This window comes from Amborella trichopoda, chromosome 6 (assembly GCF_054954075.1).
Source record: "Amborella trichopoda isolate Santa Cruz 75 chromosome 6, AtrichopodaSantaCruz75HAP2 v2.0, whole genome shotgun sequence".
In the NCBI taxonomy this organism is placed as follows: domain Eukaryota; kingdom Viridiplantae; phylum Streptophyta; class Magnoliopsida; order Amborellales; family Amborellaceae; genus Amborella; species Amborella trichopoda.
Window position 1 is genome coordinate 16,161,371 of NC_142341.1, and position 27,268 is coordinate 16,188,638.

Genomic DNA, 27,268 nt, shown 5'->3' on the forward strand with positions numbered 1-27,268 from the left:
CCTACAATAAGGTCCCACCCTTTAAAATAATTAATCGAAGCGACTTCTAGATCAAGCATCAGAATAAGGTGTACCCCTTTGACAAGGAGTGGGTCCCTGCACTACTTCGACTACTACTAAAGAAAAACATGATCCAGCTACAGAGGTAAGCACTTCAGAACAAGCTGGACAGGAGACACATGAGGTACTGCACCTATTACAAGAAAGTAGGCCACCCAACTCAGGACTATTATAAGCTCAACGATATTATCGAAGCCCTTAGTAACGAGCGTCAGATAAAGGTCGAAGAGTTAAAGAAAGCGTTCGGGGCAATTGAGGCTTCTCACATAGTGACAATACAAGAAGATGATGGAGCACCCGCCATCCTCCGTGCACTATTTTCCATAATGCTCGAAGAGGGACACATCACGCCAAAGCCAACAAGGCAGCCCAAGTTCCTGCCTCCAAGAACTGAGAACCTTTGGTGCTCGTATCACCTGATGCGACGCCATGATATGAGCAAATGCACTGGCTACCATGAACTCTTGGCAAAGAAGATGCAGCAATGCTAGGAAGCTCATGGTAACCCAGAAGGACACCCACAAGTCCCTCTTCCACCAGTGCAAGAAGAACTCCTGATGCTAGCCCCGGGAAGCGTTGAGCTAGACCCTCTGTGGGCCCTCTTTGAGGCGATGCTCCAATGGGGTCTCATCACTCCCAAGCCTACCAGTCACCTCTGGTGCCCATATCATCAAGTATGGGGACATGAGCTGAAGGAATGCTCTGGGTTCGAAGCTATAGTCTGCATCATTCTTTCAGAGCACTTCCAAGCCGCCACTCACATCCAAGAGGAAATCCCACTACAGGTCCCTTATGAGCATACACCGAACCCTTCAGAGCCCTAAACCTCTCAGCCCTGGGAAGTCTACTATGAGCGAAGAGGCTCAAATCCCTAAAGCATGAGGCAGTCCACCAAGATAGGACTACTCATCAGATTGATAGGGTGAACCAAACCCCTCCTCAGGGATCCAAAAGGAGACGGGCACCCAGGTCCGATCGTCGAAGGAATCGTCTCCCTCAGCCACCAGTTGAGGAAGAATTTTTCAGGCCCATTCCTCTGCTACCAACCTTACAGGACTTCATCCCAGGTGCAGCTCGCCTTATCCTATCGTCCAATCAAACGGACATCCTTGAGTCATCAACTCAGGAGTCGTCCAATATGGGTGACGACGCTAAAATCACCCCACAACGGTCAAAGCCGGGGCAAGACCTAAAATACCCCCTGCACACGTCCAATTCAGACGACGACGTAAAAAGCTTCTCGGAATATTCTAACTCCTCTTCGACGTCCCCCTCCTCTATTTCTTCTACAACTGTAGCTCGACAGTGCCCAGACTTTGACACTCTAAATAGAGAGCTCATAAATTAATGAAAAGCCTTGTGAATCCCCTGATGAGGAGTTGCAAGAAGCTCCGGAAGAGTGGGAAGAAGGTGGTCAGGCCACTGCTGACGAGCTTGAAGAGATAAACTTAGGGAATGAGGCCAACCTAAGGCCAACTTTCATCTCGAAAAAAAGGTACCCAGAAGAGAAAGAAAGTTATATTTCCTTCCTCCAAGCACATCGGGACGTCTTCGCCTGTCATTATCATGAGATGCTTGGTCAAGACCCTCAGATCGCTATTCATCGTCTCGGTATGGATCCATCCATTAAACCCATAAATCAAAAATCAAGAAGGTTTAGATCCGACCTCAAGATGCAGATCGATGCTGAGGTGAACAAGCTCAGGCAGGCTAGAGTCATAAGTGAAGTCAAATACCCCAGATGGCTGGAAAATGTTGCCTTGGTCAAGAAGAAAAATGGCCAAATCATACCGCCTGCCCCAAGGATGACTTCCCCCTACCGTTTATTGAGATGCTTGTTGATTCCACAGCACATTGCAAAATCTTCTCTTTCATGGATGGATATTCTAGTTATAATCAAATCAGGATGGCATCAGAAGATGAGGAGGCGACTGCGTTCTTGACCCCAAAAGGTGTCTTTTGCTACATTGTGATGCCTTTCGGGTTGAAGAATGCCGGTGCCACATATCAGCGAGCCATGAGGACCATCTTCAAGGATATGATCCACGAGGAGGTCGAGTGCTATGTGGATGACTTAGTGGTGAAATATAAAACAAAGGATGCTCACGTACAAGACCTTAAAAAGGTATTTGAACCACTACGGCGTCACCAACTCAAGATGAACCCCTTGAAATGCGTCTTTGGTGTATGCTTAGGAAAATTCTTAGGGGTTCATCATGAGGTACCGTGGGCTGGAGATTGAGCCAGTCAAAATCAAGGCAATTCAGGATATGCCACCGCCTACGACCCTGCATGAACTATGGTCTCTCCAAGGACATTTGGCCTATATTCGAAGGTTCATCTCAAACCTTTCAGGGCGATGCAAGCCCATTTCACACCTACTAAAGAAGGACACTCCCTTCATATGGGATGAGGTGTGCCAAGCTGCACTCGAGGACATCAAGCGATATTTGTTGAATCCTCCAGTGCTCTCTACGTCAGTGTTAGGGAGGCCTCTCATCCTATATGCGACCGCCCTTGATGAGTCACTCGGGGCACTCCTAGCACAGAACAATGATGGGGGAAAAGAGATAGCGCTCTATTATCTCAGTAGCTGAATGCAGGGGGCTGAGAGGAATTACTCTTCCATCGAAAAGATGTACCTAACCTTGATCTTTGGGGTTCAGAAACTCTGTCACGAGGTTAAACTAATCTCGAAGGCAGATCCGATCAAGTTCCTTATGACTCGGCCATGCCTCTCAGGGCGCCTGGCCAAGTGGGCATTACTGCTGATGGAGTTCGACATCATGTACATACCACAGAAGGCAGTCAAAGGTCAAGCCCTAGCAAACTTTCTTATGGCTCACCCAATCCCTTAAGTATCTTCCTTAGCAAGTGATCTCTTGGATGAAGAAGTTTTCTATATGGTACTAGCTCAGCCGTGGGAGATGTATTTTGACAGAGCATTCTAGTCTGACAGAGGGGGTGTCGAAGTCGTGCTCTTGACTCTCGACGGTGGAATGATTCCTCTATCTTTCTTACTTGTAGAGGCATTTTCTCACAATGAAGCTGAATATCAAGCCCTCATAATCGGATTGGAGATCGCCCGAAGCTAGACTTGGACCAGCTAAACATCTTCGACGACTCTAAGCTGGTCATCCGGCAGCTTAAAGGGATTTATGATGTGAGCAAGGATACTCTCAAGCCTTATCATGACATGAACACATCTTATATGGCCCAGTTTGATGATTTCTCTCTGAGTCATATCCTTATAAGGCTAAACTCGTAGGCCGATGTACTCTCAAAGCTCAGGGCTACCATTCAATTATCTTCATCAGGGCACACGTCTGCCTGGGTAACAGAATGGAGATATGTTGACTTGAGAACCGAAGTTGATGTAGATGATGAGAGAGATGTCTTCCCTAAATGCCCGCCTTACCAATTTAGAGAACTCCTTGTAGCCAAGGATGTCATTAAGGCAGAGCAAGAAATGTCCCAAGAAATAGAATCCAAGGCTGAGAAGCAAGAGCCTAAATTCTTCGACCTGATGTGTGCAGAGGTAGAAGAAGTAGAAGACTGGAGGGTGCCTATCATGAATTTCTTAAAGCATGGAAGGCTGCCTAAGGATGAGGCGGAACGCAACAGTGTACGATGGATGTCTACCAAGTACACCCTTCTTGATGGGGATGTCCTCTTTCATCATTCATTTGATGGAATTCTTCTCAGATGTGTTTATACACAAGAAGCAAGCAAAGTACTCGAAGAGCTGCATTCAGGTATCTGTAGGCTGCATCAGTCCGGCCCTAAGCTCTACAAACCCATACGCAGACTCTGCTATTATTGGCCTTCAATGGTGGCCGACGTCCAAAACTATGCTAAAAGATGTCAGGTGTGCCAAGTTCATTCAAGCCTCATTCATCATCTCCCAGAGCCTCTCCACCCTACAGTAACATCATGGCCCTTTTCTTAGTGGGGTATGGCTATTGTAGGACCCATTGACCCTCCTTCTACCTTGGGTCATGCCTTCATTCTAGCAACGACAGATTACTTTTCCAAGTGGCCTGAAGTGGTCCCTTTGAAGTAGGTTCCACGGACCACTGTGACCAACTTCGTGTGTCACCACATCATATACCGGTTCGAGGTTCCGGTCTGAATAATCTCTGATAATGGCCCTCGGCTCAGAAGCCATCACGTTGATTGCCTAGTCAACCAGTTCGGCTTCGAGTGGAAACACTTGACCATGTACTACCCTCGAGCCAACGATTTAGCCGAGGCATTCAACAAAACCCAGTGCAGAGTGCTCCGGAAGTTAGTTTCGAAGTCAAGGAAAAATTGGTATGAGAAGCTTCCTGAGGCTCAGTGGGCCTATCGCACCACCACTCGCACTGCTACAAACTCTACCCCTTATTCCCTGGTTACGGAGGAGGCGGTTTTGCCCCTCGCCGACAGTCCACCTTCTTACAACCTTTCGCCTCCTCACCATTACAGGCCTGTGACGCCTCGGGTTCTCACCGGCACTTCCTCTTCTCATCGCAAACTCACTCCTGTTCACCAGAAAACCCCTCCCCGCCTATTACTTGTTGTCAAGACTACCGAAAAACCACCGGAATCCCCAGAAAGTCTCCTTGTGACCCTGTAGATTTCCTTTCTCCTTGTTTTTGCACTTCAGCAGTTCACCACAATCTCACCGAAATTCCACTGAGTTTTTCGGTGAACCCACTACTCTCCTTCTTCTTCTTCCGATAACCAGAGGACCGTCAGTTCCTCTGACTTCTCTGCAACCTCCCCTTTAGCCTCGGACTATCGGAAAAGCACCACAACTCTGGCAGAGCACCACTGCAAATCTTGCTAAGGCTCCGAGAAGCCCCGTTCCTTACTCAATAAGCCTTGGCACTCTCCAAAAATGTTCGCAATCATGTCGCAAAGACTCGCGACCTGCTGAAGCTCACCAGAAAGCTCCTGAAGGCATGTATGCGACAAACTTCAGCTGGGAAATTCTCATCGGAAGTCTCTTGTCAGAAGCTCTCTCTCTTTCTCTCTCTCTCTCTCTCTCTCTCTCTCTTTAAAAACTCTCTTCAACTATGGGTTTTCTCCCTTTTATACTCATCAGTGCCTCAAACTGCCCCTCACAAGTTTGAAAAGACGTTGCAGTCCCCAGCTTCAAACGGCAATAAGACCAGGTCAAGGAGGGTCAAGCCCAAGACCCGAAAGGGTTATCGCCACTCGCTTCACCTAGAGGAAATCGTTGTGCGCTGTGTAAGATGCTATCACCGCGCGCTTCGTCAAGAGGCTATCACCGCACACCTTCGTCAAGGGCCATCGCTGCACACCTTCGTCAAGGGCCATCGCTGCACAACTTCGTCAAGGGCCATCGCCGTGCGGTTTGTCAAGGGCTATCGATGCATGCTTCGATCCAGAACTTAGCGCCGTGCGCATGCCATGACACCCATTTGGACCTTTTTCCTGCATCTCCAGGAAATTCATTCCCTACACCCCAATCTCACTCTTCACGAGTCAAGTCTCTAGTTACAACTCGGTTCCCAGGAGAGTCACTTTCCCTTACCACAGCCATGGTCTAGTTGCACGACCTTAAACAGCATGATCCAAACTATATGACCCTAAACTGTAGCAAAGGTCTAGTTACACGACCTTAAAACTGTATGGTCCTAGCCGCTTGACTTTAAATTGTGTAGCCATGGTCCGAGCTACAAGACCTTAAAAGTGTAACACACATCCCTGAGTTCAACGATAAACAGCGCAACAAATAGTCCACACACATGACTTTAAACTGTGAAATGGATGCACCCCTTCGCCATGTGTATTCCATCAACATCCCCAATGGAGTTAGACATATGCAAAAGAAAAAGGGAGTCATGCTTACCCCTTCAATCCCTAGTGGGTCTGTTTCACACCAATACCCCAGTAGGAGTCACACCCTATTGCGTCCTACTACCCCCAGTGGGGTTGCATCTGTACTCTGGCATGTCATTCTCAATAGAGTTACATGCACACCATTACTCATCATCCCCAAGGAGTCACACTTACCCTCTTAATCCCCCATGAAGTCTGCTTCTACTTGCCACTCCTTGTAAGGCCACCATCTTCATCTAAATCTCTCTGCTTGTGTATAGCCTCAACTATCTTTATCCCCAGGGAGTCAGATTGCTACTCACAGACCTATTCCCCATGCAGCTTCCCCTACATGGCGACCCACACAATGGTCCGTGATGCATGACCTTAAACTGCACAACCGTGGTCCATGCTGTATGACCTTAAACTGCACAGCCGTGGTTCATGCTGCATGACCTTAAACTACACAGTCATGATCCGTGCTGTATGATCCTAAATTGCATAGCAATGATCCAAACTATATGACCCTAAACTGTAGCGGACGTCTAGTTACACAGACCTTAAACTGCATGGTCCTAGCTGCATAACTTTAAACTGCATAGCCACGGTTCGAACTATATGACCTTAAACTATAGTCTACATCATAGCTGCATTACATTAAAAGGCTCAGCATCATGGTCCAAACTATATCACCTTAAACTGTAGCAGGGGTCTACTTGCACGACCTTAAACTGCCTGGTCCTAGTTGTATGACTTTAAACTGCATAACCACGGTCTGAGCTATATGACATTAAACCATAGTGTACGTCCTGGCCTCATGACGTTAACTGCTTTGCTCAGGTCCACGAGGCATGACTTTAAAGATGCCCCCACACATACGTGCACACCCCTTTACATGCATTTTCACGCACGCTTTCCTTAACCGACCCATTCGTGTGCGCGCACCACCTTCATTGCTTCCCCAGTAAACCCATTTCCTTCACTACCACTATTCATCATTCCCCAATGAGTCTCATCCATGCTCACAAAATGGCGGACCATCTCGCCATCCATACTCGTCATCAGCTAGTGCGTCACCATTTTTCACCCACCATTCATACACCTTCCATCTTTCATAGGTAGCCCCATGCCATCTCCCCTAAGTGAGTCAAGACCATTACCATACTCACTCTATGGCCTCTAAAACTGTCATTCTTCACCACTCTGGTCTAGTTGTACGACCCTAAACTATAGTGCACCTCCTAGCTGCATGACCTTAAAAGACTTCGCATAGGTCTCGAAGGCATGACCCTAAACACGCCTTCACAAAAAACGGGAATGGTGTACACCTGGATAAGGGAACGCCAAGAGTAAAAATGACAGACGGGCATGGTTATGAAACCATGAGTAAAAGAGTTACATAAAAAAAAAAACCCGGGCACCTTGAAAACCCTAAAAGGGAACCATGAGAAAAAATGGATGAAAGTGTGGACATGGCTGCTAGGTCTGGGTAAAAGAGCCAAAAAAGAAAGGAAGCTGGTGAAAACCATCTTCAGAACACCACTTCACCTGTTCAAGTGAAAACTTGCAAAGAGAGCGCTTGGACCAACAAAACAGGTTGCCGCAACACCATAGCCTCAGCTGACATATAATTGTCAAACAGTCATAATTTTGGCTGACGAGGTCTACACAAAATCCTCAACTGCCAGCATTCAACCCAATCACAATACAAAATGGCTCATCCGGGAGTGAGAGCCTCATAAGATCTCCCACACTTCACCTATAAAAACAACAAGAGTCCTTGAGGGTGAGGATGACCACTGAAAGATCCCTCCAAAATGCTAAAGATCCCCACAAAGGCAAGAAATTGACAAAGCCAAGGCCTAACCTACCAGAGACTTCAGAGTAATGTCTCGCCATGAGATTACCTCACCTAAAACCTTCCTTAGATGACAGGCCCAAATTTTCAGGACAGGCTGCTAAAAATCCCCCGACTGGACCTGGCAGGATGGGGCCCATGAGGCCGCCTCACCAAAAATCCCTCTAGCCAATAGGCCCAGATTTTTGGGACAAGTCAGAAGCCCCCGACTAGAACCTGCTAGACGGGACCTACAGAGATACCTTGATCATCAAAAACAAACCTGGTGTAGCAGAAAACAATGCCAACCAAAGGTTCATAGCACTTGGCCTCCAGATAGGCCCAATTCTGACCAATGAGGTCCCTACAAAATCCTCAAACTGTCAGAATCGCAAATAGTCCCTCGAGGGTGAGGACTTCCATAGGATCCCTCCAAACTTTCTTCTGCCCTTAAAGTCTCCACAGGTGGACCCGTACATTGCGTCCAAATGTCTGAGCATCCTAGTTACAGCGTTGCATGAATCTCCTCAGCATTCACGTTGTCCAATGGATAGATAGGGGAAATTTCTTGAATGATTGTACTTCTCACTTCTCTCGAATCACAACATTCGGTGGGGCATACTGTTGGAAGATATTTTTCTTCATCATGGGTCCCCGGTCAATAAAGCCCAATAAACAGTGGAAATTTCAAGAGTCTCAGAATACCCCCATAACTATCCAAAGATCTTCATAAGGACTCTCAAAATTCTCCTACCAAGTTTCGTTCCATTTTGACATGTCTAAAGTAGCACAGACTGATAAACAGTTTCGGCAGAATCAGCCTCAAGCACCCTGAAACGGCCCCTATAACTAGAGCTATATTTTTCGTGTCACAATTTATTGTGGGACCATGTCCATTGGATCTGGAACGATTGTAAACCCTCAAGGGTCAAATTTCAGCTTGAACAGACATCCTAAGAAAACGTTATAGGTAAAAGAGCAAAATAGGAGGAGCCGCATACTATTCTCGTGCAGCCACCTCGCAACTCAACTCCATTAAAGGGGCAGTCACGACCAGTGATTTTTGATGCTAATATCTCCCTCGTTCGAGATCAGATCAAGCTCAAACTTGATGGAGCGTGTTCATCTCGTCGAGATGAGCGTTTCGATATGTGGCACGCTATGCGACGGCGCCTGAACGAGAAGAAAAGCTAGAGAGAAGTTGGTGATACATGAAAAAAGTGTAGGTAAATCAGCAGTGTCGTGCCTCACTAAAGCAGCCAAATCACGCCGCTCGCAAGCTCGATCGAGGTGAAACTAATTCCATCGCGTGCGTAAGGTCTACGACTATCTCTAGTCCGAAGTGAACGGTCGGATTCTACACACGAAGCCGACGAAATAACTGCAAATTATGTCGTCGAAATTCCAGATTCCGGCCAAAATCTACATCCGGGCACATAATCGAGCTGTGTTTGTTGCCCCCCGATCGTGACGGCATGCTTAGTGTAATCCAAAGAAGAAATCATCGAAAAAGATCAAGGAACGAGCACACCATCGATTTGAAGTTTCAAAATGCATCCAAATTTCAAGTCACATGATCGTGGTCTAAAAACACGATCCATGACTCAAAGTTGGTATCAAATCGATCGCTATGCTGAGCCCTACAAGAAAACAATCATCTTTCGATCAAATGGACATAAGAATGACCCTAGATCATTCATGAAAAATCATGCACATTCTAGGGCAACATAAGGACTATCTTGAAATTCCATAACTTGTAAGGAAGGGGCGAATCTGTCATTTTGCACCCTTTTTTCTAATTTCTTTTAATTCAGTTAAATCTTAATTTCTAGAAATTAGGCTTAATTTTGATCAATCCACTCATGTTTGAGCACAATTCTATATATATCACGTACCATCATTGTATGCAAAGGCTTCAAACCCTTCACCAAAAAGAAGTTTTACTTAATAGAATTCGCTTTCCTTCTCATTGTTGGGTCACGTTTGGAGAGAGAGAGTAAGGAGAGAGAAAATTTGGGACAGGTATCCCTAGGCTCAAGGTAAATCTTCGCTTCTTCTTTTCTTTCTTCTTCTTCTTCTTCTTCATCTGAGCCTCCCTCAGAAGTCATGCACGGCAGTGGCAATACCGTGCATGCCTCTTTCTCATCTTTTTCTCCTTCCGATGGTTTCACAGGTCAGTGCCATGCACGAGCTCCTTTCCCCCTTCTGTTAGTTCTTCCCTATCGCTCAGCAAGGTTTGCAGATGGCGCTGCTCATCGCTGCCCGCAGATGTATCCTCGACACCTCAATGAAGAACGTAGACGGCGAAACTTATTGCCGCCCACAGAGCATCCCCCTGTTGCGCACCTATTGCGTACGGCAATGTCTATCATCACTTGCGAGAGGTCGTGGCAACACCTATCGCCGTCCATGAGCTTCTTTCATGTGCTTGGTGCCTATCGCTGTCCACGAGCTTCCTTCACGCCCTCCATGCCTATCGCCGTCCACGAGCTTCCTTTGCGCCCTCGGTACCTATCACCATGCGTAGGCTCTTCTTGCGTCCCACGCCTATCGCTGTGCGCCTTGGCAAGAATTAACGTTGTTTGCCTCACAAATGGCTATCGCCGCGCGCTTTACAAGATGCTATCGTTGCCTGTACAAGGATTTGTTGCCTTCTCGTGTTGCCCAACGGCGATGCCTAGCGCTGCTCGTGGTTCACAGCTTGCCCTCTAACCGTGAGCAGTAGTGCCTAGCGCCATCCAAGGGTCATGACACTGCTACTCCACGGTTATGGGTGTTGATGCTTAGTGCCGTCGGGACCCCATCTCTTCGTTGTCTCGTACATTTCTTCATTTTATTCTCACTTGACCGAGGGTGGACTCAGTCTAGCGTTGCCATAGCGATTTGGCTGTCGAGTAATATCGTCGTCGTGCTGGTCCCAAGTACCATGCCCTTCTTGCTGCCACACCAGACTAGGACAGTTATGTCGATCTTGGTTTCGAGTAGTATTGTCGTCACGCCAGTCTAAAATATTATGCCTGTCTTGCTACCACTTCATGTCGATCATTGCACTGATCCAACTATCATGCTAGCCTCGTCCCCTCTTCGTACCCTCTTCCTTTCTCGTCTCATTCAAACCTTCCACTTCATCACCCTAACTTCTTACATTCTTAGCTATGCGAATCTGCGTTGCCCTATGACAAGGGTGGGCCTTTCGGCCCACTTGTCTTACAAATTAACCATTGTAGTGTTGTGAAATAAACAAAGAGATTGCTGGTCAAAGGAGGCGATTCCGAACAGCTAAAGCAACGGAGGGGCTTTCCGTCGTGTTCTAAGAGGGTGCCTGCGCGAGTTAACCCGAATAAATTATGAACCCAGGTGAGGTTGATCCCCACCTCACATCCAAAATTCCTCTCTTACTAGTTGGATACCTACCCTTGTTCTTGAACAAGGTTATCGAAAGAGCGATCTCAGGTCCCGGGTCTTTCGTACCCGATACACAAGTCACCCAATCACCTAGATCCGGAGAGGCGAGATCGAGGCACCTAAACACTACTCACCAGCTAGCTTTCGTCTCTGGCAAACCTACAAGAGAATAAATGTTGGGGCCACTGATTTTCCTGCCGTTGTCCAGCGGGCCCTACCAATAGTCATGATCCACCATGACAAGGAACTTTGGGGTGATGATGTCGAGGAATTCCGACCTGAGAGGTTCTCGAATGGAGTATCAAAAGCCGCTAAACATCGTTTGGCTTTCTTTCCCTTTGGATGGGGATCTAGAATTTGAATTGGTCAACACTTTGCCTTAAACGAGGCGAAGATGGCCTTGGCCATGATTCTGAAGAATTTCTCTTTCCATCTGTTACCATCATATGCGTATGACCCATACTCGTAATAACCATTCAACCACAACGTGGAGCTCCCATGATATTACAGAAATTATAAGTTTATGTCACCTACTAGTCCTGCATGACTTTCATGCAGCAAGTTTATGATGCCTCTTTTATTATGCTGTTGAGGAACAAAACTCATGAGTTTCACCATGCAACAAGAAGTTGTCGGTGTGTTTAATTAGAGATTTCTATGTGGTCCATTGCGTGCTGATTTGGAACTGTCAATTGAGTTTTCTAGTTGGCATGAAGCAAAACGAACATAACATAATTTAGGGTATAATTATAATAGAAGTTCTGGATCCTGAGTTATACGGGGCCTTGAATCTCAGACTACCAAACTAATGAGCACAGTACAGTGCATTGGAGTTTACACTTGGGGAAAAAATAAATTTCATCCACTTAGAATGTGAATCTCGAAAGCTGAAATATTGTCCATGTACTGCTACATGTTTAAAATTAGGAAATGTATACAAAGAGAGCATTTAATTTTGCTACAAGGAGGTCACGATCACTCATTTCTATTAGATTTGACGTGGGTGTAAGTGTGTCAATGACTAAGTTCAAAATTCAAAAAAAAAATTCTTGAACTTCATGACACCACTCAACCTTTCCAATTTGAAATCGGATGGCTAGAGCTAATTGTGACCTTATTGCAACAAAGGTAAATGGTCTTATAGTATACAATCTCATAAAATTAAACACAATCAACCAAAACTAAAACCGAAAGATGATCTTCGTGATCGTTCCATGAAAAAGGAGCCCAAAAAAAAAAAGAAAGAGAAAAAGAAGGCACAATTTGATCGTGTCCCATCGTTTAGTCGGGGGATGCTATGTTCTTGGGTGTACATGTTACACTTGTACCACAACATCTCCTTGAAACTTCCGTAACAGCATATAGAAACAAAAATAAGTAGACCATAGTTGAAACCTACAACTTACTTTGTTTGTAACGAAGTAATTGTCTTCTTCTATATGTCTCTTGAGGCCCAAACAAATAAATAAATACATAAAAACCAAAAATAGGAAAATAAAATTATCGCCAAGGATCTAGTCCAGTCATTCCTCACCAGAAACTTAAATAAAATGTGTGGAGGAAAGAGATGGAATCTTGAACATTCACAGCCTTCAACAAAGAAATCCAGTCTCATTATATATAAAAGTGCTCATAAAGGGGTGTTGAGATTGAGCAAGGAAACCCATTTCCTATCACTCGCTGTAGCCATGGAAGGTGTTCTTCTTCTTTGCTTTGCTCTTCTTGTATTATGGATTGCTTTAAAAATAGGTTATGCAATATGGTGGAGGCCTAGAGCCCTTGGAAAGCACTTGGAGAAGCAAGGGATTAGGGGCCTTCCTTACAAGATCCTGTTTGGGAATGTAAAGGACAGCAATAAGCTTACCCGAGAAGCCTATTCAAGGCCCATCGAGCTTTCGTATCGGATCGTTCCTCAAGTTATCCCCTTCTTTGTCCAAACCGTCAAGGCTTATGGTACTCTACAAATTCCCCTTCAGTTTGTAAGTTGCATTTTAAGTCTATTTCTTCATGTATGAATTGAAATAGAAAAACCTGCGCTCACTCTAAGATTAGTATGACTAGTGTTGCTACTGTTTCTTTTTCTCTCTATTTGCCCAGTTTCTCTATTTACTCTTTCTATTGTGAATAAATTCTATGTATACTGTTTAATGAATAGTGGTGTCTCTCTCTTGCAATTTGGTGAGTAACAGTTAATGGTGGGATTGTAGGGAAACTATGTGTAACATGGTTTGGAAGGACTCCAAGAGTAATTGTAATGGAGCCTGAGCTGGTAAAAGAGGTCCTCTCAAACAAATTCGGCCACTTCGAGAAACCACCGCCGACCCCATTAACAAAGCTGTCGTTGTTGGGGCTTGCGGTTGCGGAAGGTGAGAAATGGGCGAGACACAGGAGGATCTTAAATCCTGCTTTCCACATGGAGAAGCTCAAGGTTCCTTCCCCCTTCCTTTTCTACCTAGATAGAGAGCAGCCATCAAATTTGAGATTCTAAAAGGCCATAACCGTTTGGAGTTATGGCCTTCAGTATAGAGCATGGCAATGGAAGTTGAGATAGAGATAGGAGCCACATAATGAGAATTAACCAAAAAGAAGTTACATTTTGGGAAAAGAAAAAAGGAGTAATATTTCAAAGCCCCTACATATAAAATGGTACAACCCGCAAGGTTTATCCAAACACAGTGGATGATGAGTTGTTGCTAACTTGCTAGTTTCTTTTCTTTTTCCTTTTTTTAATATGAAAATTGTTTCTCAGTCCAGAATAAACTATGATAGTATGGACAATAGATGTTGGAGAAAAGTACTTCGACACCGTACACTCATATCAAATAGAGTATACAATCCCCAAAAATGGTATTCTGAGTGAAAAGTTTTGAACGTGATAGGGCATGGTACCTGAATTCATTCTTAGTTGCAAAGAGATGATAGCGAGATGGGGGAAGTTGGTTGGAGAAGAGGGCAGCTGTGAAATTGATGTGTTTCCAGAGCTCCAAGCATTAACAGCGGATGTCATTTCTCGAACAGCTTTCGGGAGCAGCTATGAAGAAGGGAAGCGTCTCTTTCAACTCCAACAGGAGCAACCAGATCTTGTCATGCAAGCTATTCGTAATATTTACATTCCAGGATTCAGGTATGCGATTTCCGTCATCAATTTTGTAGACACGGCCTTCACTCTCGCTCTCTCTCTCTCTGGGTGGCAATGGGCTGCATGGCAATCTGGCTTAAACAGATCAATGTCAACCTCTGTATTCATGGACTGGGTTTGAATTTGAAGCGCCCAGCCCATATATTTATTTGGTCTGGGCCTATATTAGGAAGGCCAGGGCCCTGGTCTGCCACGTATTAGAGAGAAGCCCAGGCCCAGCCCGACCTGGCTAATAGGAACATGCCATGGCTTTGGCATGCCGGGCTAGGCCAGGCTCCAACTAGGCCAAGTGCAAACAACGCCGGATCCGGGTTTGTTCTCTCCCTAGTCCCTACTTGCATCCTCCATGGCATAGTTTCTAAAGTCATTGTCATGGACACTTAGTTTAGGTTTTTAATAATGGATGTTGTTTCTATAAGGCCTAGGCTTTTTGAAAACAAAGTAAAAGCATCACTTAGGATCCTTGTTTGGAAAGCATTTCGGGTATTGGAAATATCCATGAGGGCTCTAATCAATTTATAACACGGGCTATAAAATTTCAAACCCATCCATGAGGGCTCTAATCAATTTATAACACTGGGCTATAAAATTTCAAACCCAAAAAATGGTACTGATCATGCGAATCTGTGAACAATGATTTTCTCGGTGAAATGGGTGGTCCACATAATTTGTTAGAATATACAATATTTTTAGGTATTGAAATCCTCATTTTTTTTACAATTATAATGGTGAAAGCCGAGATAATTTATTTCAAAGTTTTTTTTACTCTAGAACTACAATTTTAGGTGAATTTTGAGGTGAGGTTTTACTTATTTTGCTGGGGCTGCAACCCTAACAAGTCATTTTTATTTAATAAATGTTATTATTTAGAAAAAATAAAATAAAGAAAAGATGAGTTATGAGAAACATTGAGAAATACGTTAAATTTCTTTTGTTCACAAATATTTTTAGAGAAAAGGTTTATATAAGGTTATATCCTTAAAATGTAAAAATAAAGATGCACCTCAAAAATCCATAAGAAAAGCTTGTTTCAATATTGAAAAACCCTCTAATTGATCATTGCGACATCGAAATGTATGAATATGGAAAAAAAAAAAAAAAAGGATTTTGAGTCCCAGAAATAGTGCATCTTGCAACATATTATCTAGATCGTCCATTTTCAAGATTTTCATATGTTTATAGATGTACTTGATTTTAACCATTTTGGGAGTTTAGAATGTTTATAATTACATATGAAAATAGATTTTGAGATAATCCTAAAAATCTTTTACACCCAAATTATATATTGTGATAAAAGTTGGAGGAGCGCCTTAATTGGATTGTTTAAGATTGCAACCTTATAAAAACTACACCCTCTTTTTAATCAATGAAATGGCCCAAGATCTTCTAGAATTTGAACAAATAAGAGTCTTTTGGTAAATTGACATCTTAAATTACATAAGCCACATGACCTAGATATCTCTCATTGCTCTAGGTTCAAATCTTGAGTAAGATTTTTTCTTAATATGGAAACTATAGTTTTTTGGCTTAGACAACTGTGAACAAGAAGAAAAAAGCCCTCCGTCTTAGTGACTCTCAACGGGCTAAATTGTCAAATGAACACTATTTGTTTACGTGTTACAAAACTAGGAATACATTTTTTAATGGATAAAACATATTCAAGCTTGTAAACCAAATAAATAGTAGTTATATAGCTTAGTTGACATGAGCAATTTAAGTGGTTAAAATTACAAAACATGTCATCAGTTGTTTATGGCACAGTTATCAAGATCAGATCCAACCGATTGTTCGACTAATCGGACTGTTGGTTGGTGTATTCGTTAACTTGTACCTAAGTAAAAGCTAGATTTAGTTTTAAATCGATCAAAATCAATATTTGAGCAGTCAGACCAGCTGGTTTTGACTGGTTTGGCCAGCAAAACAGAGTTAGCATTTTTTTTTAATGTATTCCAACTAATTTGACTGGTAGTTGAACAAATTTTCACGGACCATGGTTTGGTGGTTGGTCAGGTCCTAATAACATTAGTTTGTAGTTACAAACCCAAAATAAAATTAGGATTAATATTTTTAACATAATTCTTGGGTTGGCACCAATAAGAGAGGATATCTAAAATTGGTAGAATTGTTGATTAACCACCTCATTGGGCATGGTTGTTATTTGTCTATTCAGCAGAAAGAAAATGACAAATAAATCCGTTATTTTCCAATCCAATAGATAAATAGCAAAATACAACAGATTGGGTTGATATCGATGCCGTATTCATATGGCCCAAGGCTCAATTTTTGGTCGGGGATAAGTGACTGAGAATAGAAGACCCCTTGTGGCTGAGGCCAGAAGTAAAATCTGCACTACTTTTAAACTCTCAAAATAAAAAAGGAAAAAAACTTTGTTTAATTTAAGTGTGTTTCAAAAATCTATTTGAAAAGGCTATTTTTATATTTTAAAAACTATTTAAAAGATTATCTTAAAAATACTTCATCTTCCAATACATTATTTGAGCTGTCCAGTTTCAAGATTTTTATGATTTTTTAGATATGCTTGATTTGAACCATTTTTGAAGTTCACAATTTTGTAATTAGACATAAAATTGTATTCTCAAGATATCCTAAGAATTTTGAAAAGGCTAGTTTGATATTTTAAAAACTATCTAGAAGATTATCTTAAAAATAGTTCATCTTTTAATACATTATTTGAGCTGTCCATTTTCAAAAAATTTATGATTTTTTAGATATGCTTAATTTGAACCATTTTTGAAATTCACAATTTTGTAATTAGACATAAAATTGTATTCTCAAGATATCCTAATAATTTTTTAAACCAAAATTGTAGCTTATGACAAGGTGCGTCTGTAGTTGTTTAAGGTTGCAACCTTATACAAACCATACCCATTAAAAATATTTTTTGGACGATTCTAGGAATAAACAAAGACTGGCTAACATTTTAAATAGCCAAGTCGTCCAAATATTTAAAATTTAAAACTTAATTTTTAAAATAATAATTTGGTGAATGACATGTGAATCTTTGAATGTTAAGTTAAATATTGTTTCTAAATAGCTCTTTAGATTTAAGAAATGATATTATCTATAAAGAGACCATTTGTCTTTTGTATATGGGGTCACAATCAATTTGTTCTTTAAATTTCAAAATGGGTGGTAGTAAGAGTGTCATTGAATTGACAAAAAATTTGAAAAAAAAAATTATTCGGACTACTCACGCTAAACCATCTAATTTAACATCTAATGAGTGAGAATAATTATGAGTTCTTTGTACAAAAGATAAATAACCGCTTTACAAATAATTGTGAGTTTTTTATCAACAGAATTGCCCCTTGATATATCCAGATTTCTGCCCACGGAAAAGAACATACGAAGGAAGAAGATAGCGAAGGAGGTGAGGGCCATCTTACAAAACCTGGTTCAAAGGAGGGAGAAAGCAATCAAAAGTGGGGCCAACAACAATCACGATCTCTTCGGTTTATTATTGGAGTCAAATAATACCAATGATAACAAAAGTAAAATGACTCTTGATGACGTGGTTGAAGAGTGTAAACTCTTTTTACTTTGCTGGACACGAGACCACATCGACGTTATTGACGTGGACAATGGTCGTACTGTCCATGCACCCTATGTGGCAGCAACATGCGAGAGAGGAGGTCATGCAAATTATAGGATCAAAAACCAATTCACCCACTCTTGACCAACTGGCTCACCTTAAAATTGTGAGTTCCCTCGTCCCTGGTACTTATTACAATCATATTTCCTGAGTCAAAGGTGATCGAATCATCTTTTAAAAACATATATAAAGAGAGAATTTTTTTTTGTCAAAATTAATCTTGACCATTAGATGTGAAATTGGGTGGCTATACTTTTGTATTGATCAAACTCAAAATTATAAAAAAAGTTTCCCGAACTTTATAATACACCCAAACTATCAGATTTGATGGTTATAAATCATTGTGACCTCCTTTTACTTAAGGTAAATGGCTGTATACAATCCCTTATGTTTTACAATATATTTTGCCCCCACATTCCTTATGGAATAAAGTAAGTGGCCAAATATGCATCTTGTCATTTTAAATATGGTTCGACTCGTATAAAACAACGATACTATTTATTATAATAAGGTTGCATTCTTTTATGCCATCTATTTTAGTTAGATGGTTTAGATTTGATACATTTTTCAATACACTGACAAAATTTCATACGTTTTTTAAAATATTATCAAGTCTCTGTCATTTTACGTAAAATGGATATATCATTGTAACTTTTACTTGAGTGGATAAAGTTGAGGGCTTATGCAAACTTTCGTTTTTAAAATATGATGAACTGTATTATTAGGATATTTATGCCAGCAGCTCTTTAACCATTTATTGTCAACCAAGGATATATGAAGTATGATATTCCATGCTCAATATTAGCTACATATTTATACCTCAATTTTGAAGAGATCTCAGACGGAACATCCCCAAACTTATTCTTGAAACAGTTAAAAACTGTAATAGAAAAAGAATCGTTGGGTCCGTCAATTACAGTTCTAATACAACCTTAATCTCGAAAGAGTGACTTTCTCTGGGAACTGTCGACAAAGCCAGCTTGAGATCACACCATGAAGACTCGATTGGCCCTATACATTCGAAGGCTTGGATTCGGTGCACGTACTAGATCGTAAGCTATTTACATTGTTCTTCTTCTTTTTCTTGAAGAATGTACATGGCATGTTCATCCTAACGATTTTTGGTTTGCAAAAACTAAACTAGCCTATGGGAGTTTGGGTATTTTTCTAATATTTTATAGGATTATATGGTCTCTCTAATATCAAAAGTTTTCTTAGGAGTACTTCATGAATTTCTTTGGATTTTTGGGTTATAGGGATTTTCCTAATGTTTTTTACTATATTTCCTTATTTTCTAGGCTTCCTAAGTTCTAAAGGATTTTATAAGGCATTTCTAACTCTCTCGATATTTTTTGGTTGATTTTCTAAAGAGGGTGACATGGGTTTATATACTAAAGAGGGTGACATGGGTTTATATAGGCTTGGGCCTTAGGTATCGCTTAAAGAATGTTTCTTGAAAATTATTAGCCCTAGTTTGACTAGGATTTGGTTTTCGTGGGTTTAGATTGGGTCAAAACATGAATCAAACTGCATCCATGGACCTTCCAGACGATTAAAAATAAATAAAATAATAATATTTCCTAGTTGTTCAGAATTTTTCAAAATTGACGAAAGAAAATGGTGCATATCCCATCGTCAGGCCCAATGGTCATCCACGTAATAAGATAAAAATTTTCATTAAAATCAATACTTAACTTTTGAACATAACTTGCCACAACTAATTGAGCTATGTATCTTACAACAATATTATTAGGATCTTTCTTCTTCTTGAAAACCCATGTATAACTAATCGCTTTTCAGCCCCTTAATAATTCGACGAGGTTCAATATTTTATTTCTTAAGGGCTTCTATCTCCTTTTCTATGGAATCTCTATTGATCAACTTCATCAACTTCACACACCTCATGTTGAGAAATTGGCTCACCCTCATCTAGTATATAACATAGTCGTTATGCCTCGCAAGAAATTGCATTTCTATATATTTGGGCTTTAGGCCCCCATGGAAGATTGTTTCAGAATACTGCAGAGAACTCTATTAAATTAATTAATTAAGAATATATCAGACTCCATATAAATAAACATCCAATAATAGTTAAAGATAAATACCAATGGTTATGAATAGACACCACCTAATCTTATCAAGAGATATGTATCCATACGGATACATATCCGTGCTAATACGCATCAGTATGATATATATCATAATCTTATCAAGAGATATACTGATATGTATATGTAATAATCTATATTTATATCCTAACACTCCCCCTCAAACTCATGATGCTTTGTGTAATGATGTCCTATCACTCCCCCTAAAACTCAAGATGCTTTGTGTAACAATATACATCCATATCTTAACATTGGCCACCATTTCACTAGTTCTCATGGCTGCATTACGCATTAACAGGTTTTTCGCATCCATTTTATTTTATTTTTTTCACGTAAAAATTTCATTGAGAACAATTAATAGCTGACAAACCTTGTAGTTAGTAGGATCCCATAATATGTATCCCTTTGTACTATCTATATATTCATAAAAATATAACCTTTTTATTATTTCACATTCACTTCTACTCTTCCTTGAAATCATAACATAAGCATCACATCCAAAAGCAAGAAGAAAAGAATAATCAACTAGTTTATCTGTACAAACCTATTCTAGTGTTTTGTGGTCAAAATCAATATAAACAAACGTGTTAATTAAGAAAGAAGTTATACAAACTACTTCTACCTAAAAATATTGCTCTCACCTAGCAATACTCAATATACACCTGTCACACTTTATAATGGTACAATTCATCCTCCTAACAATCCTATTTTACCAAGGTGTCCCGGGAACTATGTACTGCATAGCAATACCCTGCATATTATAAATATTGTCAAAATTCATTAGGATAAAATTGTACCTCATTATTAGTTCTTCAATGCTTGATGCTTTTGCCTTTATGATTTTCTACCGAGGCTTTAGACCTTTTAAAGCAACGGAAGGTATATGATTTGTTTTTTAGTACATAAACACACATTTTCTTTAAAAATTATCATTAAGGTGGCAAAGCACATTCCATGGAGACAACATAAGATTTCTATCTGTTTGAGTAAATCAATTCCAAGAAATCTTTTTCTGTGGTGGATAAATCAAACTGTTATTTATCTTATATTTCAAATAATCCAAATTTATAAAAATATAAATTAAAAGATTTTAAACCAAGGATTAGGGTTTTCTTGTTAATTTTTTTTTGAGTGCATATGCACTCATGTGGCCCAAAGTTGTTAATTAGGGCTTTAAACATGTTTAAGTGCTCTTATAAAGAAGAAGCATCACTCATCTTAAGATTATAAGGTTGTAAAATTATAAAATAAAGAAAAATTCTCTTAGGAAGAGATTTACCTTCATACATATTTTTTTGTCAACTCAAAAATCTTTTGTGGATTTTTTTTTCTTTTGAGGAAATATTTGTCTTTAAAGATTTGCAATCTACAAGAAACCTTGTGCTTAACATGGATATCAAACCATGGGGTCTGGTACCAATCTAGAGGATAAAAGTTAAGGTCTAGGCAAAAATAACAGAATGACGAGGTGTGCATTAAATTATTGCCTAAGTCTAGGGGGCAACGAATCTTCTCTTCTTCGAAAAAAAAAAAAAATTTCCACAAGCACAAGAGAGTATAAGAGTTTTCGAGTTCTATCATACAAGCCAAAGAACAAGGGTTTTCTCTTTCTAGAATACCCATTCAAATGACTACACCGACTGGACCCGAACTCGGATCTGAACCCAGACTTGAATGTATTGGGTACAAATTTTGGACTCAGATCCAACCTTAAACAAATTGGACCCATACCGGTACCCGTCGCGTCCCGAGTCCATCGCTACCCTCACTATGAGCTTCTGTTTTAGTAGCGTACAATGGTGAACAACAAGGAACTAATTTTTTAGGGATTAGTGATTAGAGAGAGAGAAAGATATTCGAGATCCACAGAAACAGCTGTCTCCAAGAAACTGCGCGAGAAGAATAATTGCATAGGAGGATGGCAATGGGATTTAGCCGTTTGGGGAACTTTGGGGAACTAAAAAAAGATGAAAAGTATTGAAGTAATTCTTAGAAACATAGCTTCACCGCCATCCCATATTCTCATATAATATGAACCCTTATCTAATTCCTAGAAACATAGCTTCACCGCCAGCAAAAGCAAGATTGTTTACATCCGAAATGTGGCAAATTGTTTGACACCCAATTTTTTTTCACAATTTACAAGGCCTTGATGCTTTGTTGCTGCCAATTTTTACAGAGTGGGGTGAAATTTTGTGTGCAAAATGACATATATTTCCGATATTGCAATTTTCCAAAAAAGGTGTGTAGCTTCCGACATTGATCGGCCCAAGATATTCAATAAAAAGGGAAAACACTTAATAGTCCAATGGATTGTGATGTATGATACTCCAAGTGACAACTTTTGCTTTTGTTTTTGGAAGTGATTCCATATAGGGACTGTATAGTAATATAATGAAATAATTTTTATAAGTTATATTAGGGCCATTTGTTTGACACAAATTTTTATATATACATTTTTTTCATTTCAATAAACAATCACAAAAAACAAAAATTTGAAAAATGCAACCTAAAATATTTTTTTGGCCCAAGTAACATAGGCTGTTTATTTTGGTTATAGCCTTAGATCTAGACCTTAGAGAGAGAAAGAGAAATTGGGTTTCTAGAGAGAGAATAAATTTAGAAAGATTCGATTTTTAGAGAGAAAATGAGAGATTGAGTTTCTAGAAATAGAAAAATGAGTTTTTAAAGAGAGAAAGAGCAATTGGGTTTTTAGATAGAGAAGAAGATATTGTGTTTATGAGAGAAAACATAAGTTTTTAGAGAGAGAGAGAGATTGGGTTTTTTGAGAGAATAAGTTTTTAGATATAGTAAAAGAGATTGGGTTGTTAGAGAGAGAATAGGTTTTTAGAGTAAAAAAGATTGAGTTTTTAGAAAGAGAAAATGGGTTTTTAGAGGGAGAAAGAAACATTGGGTTTTTAGAGAGGGAACGGGTTTTTAGATTTTTTGAGAGAAAGAGAGATTGGGTTTTTAGAGAGAGTATGGGTTTTTAAAGAGAGAGCTTGGATTTCTAGAGGGAGAAAGCGAGATTAGATTTCTAGAAAGTCAGAATGGATTTTAGAGAGAGAGAGGGTGGGTTTCTAGAGACCCGGCCCGGACCATTAACAGCCCTAACTGCAGTCTATTTCAGCATTGGATGATAAGAATAGTGGAGGTAGCCTTTGGATAGCATATTTCGATACTCGATTGGGCAGCGGCATGCTTTCCATTAAGGGATGGTCAAAAGGTTAATTTCCGATTAGGGGAAAAAAAATTGGTAGAATATAGGGAAAGGTAGTACTTTCCATTAAAGATAAGTGTAAAAAAAGTTGAATGACGAATTATAGGAAAATATTGGTAGGATACAGGCCTAGGAGGACTGACCTATTTATCAATTGGATGTATATAATAACACTGTTTATCTACTATATAAGGAGATCACAATTTTCACTACTTCAATACAAAATCTAAAGCTTAAGGTGTGATAAAGCTAGAGAAATTTTCATTTAGATTGTGATGTAGTCTATGGCATGATACTTGGCCACATGATTTCACATCTAATGGCCAAAAGTGTTTGTGATTTTGTAACAAAAGATCACTAGTTTTACTCATTTTACCTTTATTATTGCTTCTTGGGCCATCAATGCGATCATAACATGTATTGAAATACAATACAATGTGATAAGTGTAACAAAAGGCATTGTACACGTTGTAGCCGCTTAGTTTTCTTAATGTTTATTAATATCTACACAACCATTGGTTTTTAACATTGGATGGTTGGGGAGGTGGTAGCAAACTACAGATAAAAAGACCATCATAAAATACTTTTTCCATAAGAAATGTCATATAATGATCATCAAAAGTTTAATAACTTTAAGTTGGCAAAGTGCTAAGATGATGGTATTCTGATTCGTTTTTAAGTTCGTTTCATTATTTCTCAACATTTTTAGCATTTCCTGTCCCAAAAGCTTAAAGAGTCGATGACTCCACAGGTAACAATGATCCTTCATGAGGTTCTCAGGCTCTACCCACCAGTGGTCTTTCTCACAAGGCAAACCTACAAGAGGGTGAATTTAGGAGACTTAGATTTTCCTCCAGGTGTCATGCTTGCTCTTCCAATACTCAGGATCCACCATGACAGAGAAATTTGGGGCGACGATGCAGATGAATTCCTGCCTGAGAGATTCTCAGAAGGGGTATCAAAGGCTGCTAAGCATCCCATGGCCTTCTTTCCATTTGGATGGGGACCCAGGATTTGTATAGGCCAGAACTTTGCATTGATCGAGGCCAAGATGGCATTGGCCATGATCCTGCAAAATTTCTCCTTCCACCTCTCGCCATCTTACACACATGCCCCTCATGCTCAAGTTACAATCCATCCCCAATATGGGGCTCCCATCATCTTAGAAAAGCTCTAAGTTCAATTCCATCAATCAACTGTCATGTGTTATGTGTTCATTTAGCTGTATGCGATTTCAGAGAAGAATTTAGGGACCTTTAAAATGCAATATGATAATAATTTATATGAGATAGCATAGTTAGGAATCAAACTCCTGCTAGACTGGTTAATAGTAGACATTAGCAATACAACATCTCAATTTCAGTTCTTATCATTGAACCATTGTTGCAGCTATACATGTCTAAGAGATAATGTCAAGAAACCAATAATACAACATTACGTGATGAAATTTATGCTCATATCCCTTACAGATTTCCCACATGCCCGCAGTAACAATTTGTATTTTATTTTGACATGTAACAAAGTTGGACAATGGAGATTGTCGTATCCATTTTCTAGATATAGTTGTTTTTTTCATTTTCTCTTTGTCCCTCCAATATACCTCTACTTTGGACTTCGAAGGTCAAATGTGACAATTGCTTTGGGTTGAAGTTATAAAGAAATTTTTTCTACCCCACTCCAGAGTCCAGACCTTCAAGTTTTGAAATGAACTTCGGACGTTATCTTTAGACTTTGAATATTCAAAGCTAGGACTTTCAAGAGATGACAACAAATCTTGAAGATCCAAAATCACGAATTTTAATGCCATTTTGAACTTTGAGGATCCGAAGTCTACATTTTTTACTTGACTTTGGGTCTTGAAGATCTAAAGTCAAGAATTTCCTTACTATTTTGGAACTTGAAGGTCTGAAGTCAGTGCGCTATGGGAAAAATAGAAAAAAAAGGAGTAAAAATAGACATGAAAATAAAATACAAACGTTTAAAGGGGAAACTATAATAACATATATCAAAGAAACTATGAGAATGAAAATTCTCCATTATGCAAAAACATTCAAGGTGTGCCATGTAGTGTATTTTTTTTAATTCATGATCATCCTATATATGGGCATCATATAGTGAGATATGTGCAACTGGTGTCTGTAACTTGTGTGCAACCAGTGGATGTAACTTGTGTGTAATATGTGGATGAATATGTGAAATGAGATATATGTGAAAAACCTTGACTTATTGTGTTTATCTCTCCAAGAAAAAAAGAGTACATACTTCTTCTTTAAAGTAATCAAATATTTTTATAGTAACCCCATGCATCTTTCCAAAAAATACCAACAGTGGTATCAACCCTCATCCAAAAATTCTTACAAGGTATCAGAGCGTCCATAAAATTTCAACATGGTATCAAAACCAGGTTGTGGAAAAAAAAGATAGGCACTGGTGTGGAGAGCCTAGGTTGTGAAAAACAAAAAGATAGGCATTGGCGAGGATAGCCCAAGTTGCGAAAAAAATAAAAAAACTAGGTGGCTTGGAGAGCCCCGATTACCAAAAAAAAAAAAAAAAAAGGCATTGGAGAGCCCTATTCCAGGTTTGGAACATGAGGTGGGAATTGGATCAGCTTCATTAATTTTAGTAATTTGGTAAATGATATTAATTTATGTTAGACTCTTAAAAATGCAACTACTTGTTCTATGAGCTGGGTGTCAATCTTTTAAAAATGCAACTACTTGTTCTATGAGCTGGGTGTCAGAATGGTCAGAATGCAACTACTTGTTCTATGAGCTGGGTGTCAATCTTTTAACGAGATTTTGTGATAAAGTTTTAAAACCTCTAAATGCAATGCTAGTTTCGTCGCTTGGCATGGGTGGCTTAAGTTGAAAAAAATGACCCAAATATCTTTTCTTCTACTTTTAAATCAAATTGCTATTGATTTTATAAAGCAATTTAGTGTTCGATACGTTGGAAAATCAAGAGGTACCTTCATTCAATTTCAATAACGATTTATTATTTTAATCTCTATGCAGTAATCTTCAGAAGAAATATACAAAGAGATAATTAACTTTTGGCACAAGAACGTCACAATGAGTCTTTTTTTATCAAATTTAAAATCGAATGGTTGTAAGAGTATCATTGACTACACTTCGAAACAAAGAAAATTCTCCAACTTTGTGATACACCAAGCCATCCAATTTGATATCTATGGCTAGAAGTAACTGTGAATGTCTTGTAACAAAGACAAAAGGTCTCATAGCATATAATCCCTAAAAATCTTGTTTTTGTATCTACCATTTACTATCTAACTTAGCCAAAATTAGACAAAAACTTTAAACATATATCTATTGTTTCTTAATTCCTATTTTGACATTCTTTTACAACAAGCAAAGCCCCTTATGAGGGAAAGTAAAGGGTACAACATAAAAAAGTGGTAGAATGGGATAAACTCATAAAGTCTCGAATATCGGACAAGGATTTTCTTTATTAACAAGAATAAGAAAAGGCATGACTTTGCTTTTGAAGTTCAACTTCAATGTGACGGGGTATTTCACTCTTTGATATGAATGCAACTATGCACTGCCCAAGTTGTTTAGGTTAGCAGTTGGTATAGGCAACCTTTGCATATTTTCCTTAAAGCTGACTTGGCCCTAAGAAACTAGGGCTTGTGGTTTGACGAAATAGCTGTTGGGTGTCCCATCCCGTGAGGGAGGGGCATCGATGATATTTTTCTATTGAAAGGGATGAGGCATAACACAACCTATTGGGTCGTTATAAGTGGATAACTACTCATGTGAATTGATTGTTATGAAATATTCTCTCTTATCACTCTAGAGAGAGAGAGAACATATTTATTTCTTCCTATATGAAATAGGATAACAATTACGTGAGATGACATAGAGATTTTGGAGAAACCAAACCTCATCCCATATAAAAGGGAAAACATCATGTAGATACTAGTGTTGTCTCTCCCCAAAGTTTTAAGAAGTACCTCTTCTTTGGGCGTACCTCTATTGGGTGGATACATAAAAAAAAATTTGTAAAGAGAAGAAGAGGGAGATATAATGATCATTTT

General features: G+C 39.8%; 1 protein-coding gene across 7 annotated transcripts; it reads left to right on the top strand.

The window, feature by feature from the left end:
• The first annotated feature begins 12,776 nt into the window (after positions 1 to 12,776).
• LOC18438273 (cytochrome P450 CYP72A616-like) lies at positions 12,777 to 24,759 on the top strand. Of its 7 annotated transcripts, XR_016057854.1 has the most exons (6): positions 12,777 to 13,084; positions 13,339 to 13,559; positions 14,011 to 14,255; positions 17,613 to 17,989; positions 18,757 to 18,935; positions 23,963 to 24,759. XR_016057854.1 is itself a non-coding variant. In XM_088869844.1 (5 exons), the coding sequence occupies exons 4-5, from the start codon at positions 17,798 to 17,800 to the stop codon at positions 24,386 to 24,388; spliced, it is 618 nt and encodes a 205-aa protein (XP_088725970.1). In that variant the 5' UTR covers positions 12,777 to 13,084; positions 13,339 to 13,559; positions 14,011 to 14,255; positions 17,613 to 17,797; the 3' UTR covers positions 24,389 to 24,759. The 7 variants fall into 7 exon arrangements, 3 of the variants coding, with proteins under 3 accessions (XP_088725970.1, XP_088725972.1, XP_088725971.1); XR_016057858.1 differs by lacking the exon at positions 18,757 to 18,935 and having other exon boundaries at positions 17,591 to 17,989; XR_016057856.1 differs by lacking the exon at positions 18,757 to 18,935 and having other exon boundaries at positions 14,011 to 14,581; positions 17,591 to 17,989; positions 23,963 to 24,583.
• Positions 24,760 to 27,268: the final 2,509 nt, after the last annotated feature.